At 32.6% G+C, this 6,048-nt stretch overlaps 1 protein-coding gene across 1 annotated transcript; it reads left to right on the top strand.

Moving 5' to 3' along the window:
* Positions 1-1,350: 1,350 nt before the first annotated feature.
* LOC112099877 lies at positions 1,351-3,483 on the top strand. Its single transcript, XM_024187381.1, has 3 exons — positions 1,351-1,389; positions 1,647-1,819; positions 3,186-3,483. The coding sequence occupies exons 1-3, from the start codon at positions 1,351-1,353 to the stop codon at positions 3,481-3,483; spliced, it is 510 nt and encodes a 169-aa protein (XP_024043149.1).
* The last annotated feature ends 2,565 nt before the right edge of the window (positions 3,484-6,048 follow it).

A 6,048-nucleotide genomic window follows, 5' to 3' on the forward strand; every position in this document is an offset into this window, starting at 1 on the left:
AATGGACCTAGGTCGCTCTTTAGGAGGAATGGACCTAGGTCGTTCTTTGTTAAATCATGCCTTCGATATTTGGCCAAAGCCTTGCCCTTTAGGGGTATTAAGAAATATTTTCTAAGTGCCTAGGTCATTTTTTGCGAGGAATGGACCTAGGTCGCTCTTTGTGAGGAATGAACCTAGGTTGTTCTTTGTCAAGAATAGACCTAGGTCGTTCTTTGTTAAATCATGTCTTTGACACTTTGTCGAAGACTCGCCCTTTGGACGTTTTACTTAGAAATATTTTCTAAGTGCCTATGTCGTTCTTTGTGAGGAATGGACCTAGGTCATTCTTTGTGAGGAATGGACATAGGTCGTTCTTTGTAAAGAATGGACCTAGGTCGTTCTTATAGAGAACAGACTTGAGTTATTTTATATAGAATAATTTTATTATTTATTTATTAGATAATGAATTTCATAACTTCTAAATTTCTTTAACTACTATCTAATGGATAAATATTACATCAATTAAGACTTAAATTGAGATTTAGATGTTAGGATGCCTAACTCAAAGATTAATGCTACTTGTGCACTTGGTTAAAAACAAAAGATTGTTACTTGTACACGACGGGCACATAAATAAATTGAGAAACCTTCCCAGTTTCATCAGAGAAAATTTACATATTGAACTTAATTAAATACTGAATAATATTACACTTTATGATGGTCTCAGTCACTAAAGTCTCTGCAAGTTGAATTCATCAATGAAAATGGATGTTTTACAGGCGGCTCAATCCCAGGAAAATTGTGAAGGAAGTTAAGATTCGAGATGATGATGATTATTATTATTTTTTTCTTTTTCTCTTGGCAAATGGATGAGATTCAAATTGAGAAACGTGAAGGTCGGTTTGTAGAACTTCAAATAAAAAAAAAATTATTGTTAAACGAAAAATATTCTGCATCAGCTGAGAATAGTTACAAAACTTTTAAATTAACTTTTAAATATGAGTTAGCTCTATAACAGACATAAAAAAATTGAAGACAAAATCGGAAACACAAACCAATAGAGTAATGACATGGGTATATATTATGATCAATTAATTTGTCTTTTAATTATTTTTCAAAAACATTAATAAGTAATTAATTTTTGCTTGACCAAGTGGTTTTAAAGAGTTTAAGTTCATTAATTTGACCTGGTCCACTTACCTGCTACCTTTCTGGAGGGCGAAAAAAATTTAAAAAGCGAGGTTTGTACTTTAGTTAATTAATTTTTTTTTCCACGTTGATGCGTGTATCCTTGTCGAGGTAATAATTAATAACAAGTTATAACTAGTCGTGATCCAATTGGAAGGGAAAACTAATTTCCAAGAATATGCAATGATCAAATCAACTAGACCAAAAGCTCTAGACGACCTGGTATTATAGTTTTTAATAAAATCGTTAACTGAAACTTGATGATCAAGTTAAATATTATCAAAACGGGTTGACTGACATAGGTCCATTCTTCACTTATCTGGTTATCTATTGTCAAAACGGGTTGACTGACATAGGTCCATTCTTCACTTATCTGGTTATCTTTGAAGACTTAATTTTCTATACAAAGGATTTGTTGCAATTGTACATGTATCAACTTGTTTTCTTGCCTTATTGTTTTGTATTAATTTTTGTGAAAGCTAACAGAGCAGATCATAACAGCAACGGCAGTGGGAAGTCTCTTAGCAGGGGCCATTCTAGGTGTTGCGTTTCAAGAGATGACGGTGGCGATTAAAGAATCAAAGTCAAGGTGCAGCAACTTCAGAGACGCCCTAAACAGCCTTGAAAACACCATCAGCTTGTTAAGTGTTGCGTAAATTAGCAAGTGTACTAGTCGGCACAAGTAATATAATGAAGAGTAGAGTATCGTCTCATAGAGATTGTATATCCTATTAGTTACCGAAATTATTCTAACCCTAATTTATTTAAACAATCGAATAAACGAATTTAGATTAAAATTAAATAAAATAAAATAATTAAAAATTAAATAAAGACGCAGGCAGTAATAGAAATCACCAAGAGATTAAGACACTAGGACATTTGATTTCAGCATAACCAATCCAATTTAATCCTCCATCTATGCTATTAAAATTTATTAGCCATGTTGACAGTGAATTTCCCTAATTTATTCAATATTCTCTCTCGAGTAATATCAAAAATATCTCCACATATCAACCCACTATATCTCTATGTGAATTTAAATATGCAAAGATTCATTAAGTTCTATGGAAATTCTTAGATAAAACTGCACGAATCACGTTGGCACATCTCTGTCTTTCGTTCAATTCATGGCATCCATTACACAGAGCAAAAATACATAAATCTCCTCTCGGTCTCATTATGTATCCTCAAATCATTCAAATATTGGCCAGATATTTAAAAGCACTAAGCACAATAATGAACACTCAATCATGGAATAATTAATTAAAAATAACATAGATTTATGGAATTAAATCTTCATAGTTAGGCTACATCGTAGCCCTAGTAAAATAAATTAGTTCATGGGAATATAAAGAAAATTCATTAATTTAATTAGAAACATTCAAGCAAGATAATAGAGAAGAGGAAAAGAAAAACTCAAGAAGTTATCTCTCTCCAATCTCTGCAATTGACTTCTCCAAATTGTTGCTCCCGGATTTACAACGGCTTCTCTTGTTCTTTCCTTGCTCTCGGTTTTCTCTCCAATTTTCAGTTGTTGTGCGGCTGCCTTCTTGTCTCTTTTATTCTCTTCGCTCTAAAACCTCCCGGCTGCCCTATTCACTTTTCTTTTTATAATGTTGCGCCACCTCCAAATCCTTAAATGGAAAGGATTAAAATTGCCGCCCCCACCTTTGCAATCTTAGGCCATTATATTTCAAAATCAAAAGGCCCAAGTTCACGTGCAAGCCATATTTTCTTTGACAACTAATTCTTCAAATGCTGCCCCACGTGCATGCATGGTTAATGATTAATTAAATTAAATGCTTTGTGATTTATTCCAATTAATTTTCGTTATTTCTTTTCTTTTTTTATTCTTTTAAGTGGATTTCCTCCTGAATGTTCCGATTTATTCTTCTTTAATCCCATATTGTACCTAAAATAATAAAATATAAAAATTAAAATAAAATTAACATAATAAAACATAAAATTAATTTATGGAAGCATTAAAATAATAGATAAATTATGAGCACATCATTAAGTCCTTCGATCAAAGAAATGGATAGGTTAAATCAAGAGCTGGAGGACTCTAATAAAAGAGAAGAGATCATTCGTTTGTTTCTTCAACAGCTGAAGAAAGGGGAAGCTCTGGTTTCAAAGTGCTCAAGCATCCGTCGCTGGAACTTGTACAAGAAGAGGAAATACGAAAAAAGGCTTCGGAATATGGAATCTTCTCTTCGTGAGCTTTCCGGAGTGCTCCAGGTTGGACAAGCGCTTGATACCCAGCGCCTTCAACGTACAGCTTTTGTTATGCCCAGCCGATGGGTTGCCGCAGCCTAGCTGTTGGGGCGTGTGAGTGCTGATATTTAAACAAAAAATAATAACAAATTAAATTATGACACCGTGGGTGTTAGAGAAAAAAATAATTAATTAATAGTATACCACTGCAAGGTATGATGGTTCATTATTTTCTTGGCTTTTTATCAGCCTTTAGTCTCTTTACATGTGGTTTTTTTTTATAGTTTTTTTACTCTTTTTTTTTATTTTTTAATTTCATCTATGTTTCTAAACAAAAATGTATATACTTAATTAGTAATTGTTTTTACCAATCATCTATGAACTTTTTTTTTTGATAGAAGTAACTTTTACTCCATTTAGAAGCCACATTACCTCACTACCAAATGGGCTTAAATTAAATCTCAGACGTGCATGCATTTAGTTAGTCGAATTCTCTGAAGATTATGCTATGACTATGAAAAATGTGGCGAGAAAGAGAGTTTACGGTTTACGGTTGATTCCAACGCAAGCAATGCATATGGAAAAAAAGTTTTTTATATTAAAAAATATCGATATAGATTTTTTCAATTTATTTTTTAAAAAATTTAAACATACGCATACTGCATGGGACTTATGACATGCAACCTACCCCAGTCAACTCATTTGATAATATTTAACTTGATCGTTTGATCTGCAAGTTATATTGTCCTCTCAAATTATTAAATAAAAAAAATTGATCTGCAAGTTTCGATTAATTAACTATTAGCAATAACATCCATTCGTCTAGAACTCGGCATATTGATTTCATCATTGCATATTCTTAGAAATTAACCTTCTCTCCCAATTGAATCATGACTAGTTAGTAGTTAACTACTGCCACGCAACGACGTTGAAACCTGAAACCTTCAAAGAAAGAGTAGTAGGTAGAAAAGAACAAAAATGAGGACAAAAATGCTAAAAGATAATAAATAAATAAAAGACAAATCGTTACTTTAACCAATTGACTATGCATACACATGTCATTACTCAATTGGATCATGTCCTCGATTTTCTCTCCATTTTTGCACATCCATTATGGGCTCGCTTCAAGGTAAATATTTTATTGATAAAAATCAACACTATCATGTCATTTATAAAATGGTGAAATTTAAAATCATTATGACATACAAGTACGATAAGAATCAAGATCGTAATGTCACGTATATATGAAAAGAATATTTACAGTATCATGAAAGTACACATCCGCTCAAAAATTCTGAGCGGATGTCTGTTTCTGTAAAGAGTTAAAAAGAACAAGTAGTCGAGCAATTAAATCCAATTGCAGCACTCAACCTGATACAACTTTGCCCGAGATTAATGACAAGTCTGCACTTGAAACAGAGGAAGAAGCCCAGCTGGTCGAGGAGCACATAAAAGGTCCAGCTCGTATGAGCAGGGCACCAACATACCTCAAAGATTACATTACCTAAGAAATATTCGAGAAGGCACAAAGAGAGTGGGAAAGATGGCAGCTGTGATTTTGTTATTTTATTGTGACTATTTTTTTTAAGAATCATTACGTTGTTGGTTAGTTACACGTGTAATGTTGAGGGGTAAAAGATATATGTAGAGGGGAATATGTCATACAAAGGAATGGAACGGCAAATATTTCTTCTCTCTCCGTCTCTCCTGCTATCTCTGTTTCTCAATTAATTTCAATTCTTTTTACTTCTTTTTGCTGGAGTCAGCACTTACTCGAAAAGCGTAAATCTATGATATAAACTCTGAGTTGCAGAGTTGTATCACAACCCGTCATCAATCAAGTAAATTACGGGGTCATTGCTTAATCTTTAATTTTTATTTCCCATTCCAGTATTAAAGATTAATTCTACTTGTATACTTGGTCAAAAGAGGAAAACAATTCTACTTGTACATGATGGCGAATTAAAAAAAAAATTGAAAATTGGTTCCCAATTCTCATCTGAGGAAAAATTACATGTTGGCTTTAATTAAATGTTGAATAATATTACTCTCTTTTTAGTGGTACCTCAATCTCGAAATCATTGCGATGCTTATTTAAAAAGTTTATAGTTAATTAACTTATTTATTATTATTATTACTATTATTATTGAATGTGTGGATTAGTACGCTTTATATATGGTGGTTTCAGATTTCAGCACCAAATTCTCTGCACGTGTGATTCATCAATGAAAATGGATATTCCACAGGCGGCTCAGTTCGAGGAAAATTGTGTGAGGGAAGTTATGATTCTATTCTTCTTCTTCTTCTTCTTCTTCTTCTTCTTCTTCTTCTTTTTGTAAAATGGATGAGATTCCAAATTGAAAATCTTGATGGTCAGTTTCTGGAATTTCAAACCAAAGAGGGAAAATATTCTACATTAACTGAGAATAGTTACAAAACTCTTGAGCTAATTATTAAGTATAAATTAGCCTAACGATAGACATACAAAAATGGAGACAAAATCAGGAATAAGAATCAATAGAGCAATAGTATGTACGCATAATATGATCAATTAGTTAAAGTAAATGATTTGTGTTTTAATTACTTTGAAAAGTATAGATAAGTAATTAACTTTTGCTAGTGGTTTTTAAAGGAGTTCTAGTCGAATAATTTGGCTTTGCCGTACTC

Source organism: Citrus clementina, unplaced genomic scaffold (assembly GCF_000493195.1).
Source record: "Citrus clementina cultivar Clemenules unplaced genomic scaffold, Citrus_clementina_v1.0 scaffold_3, whole genome shotgun sequence".
NCBI lineage: Eukaryota > Viridiplantae > Streptophyta > Magnoliopsida > Sapindales > Rutaceae > Citrus > Citrus x clementina.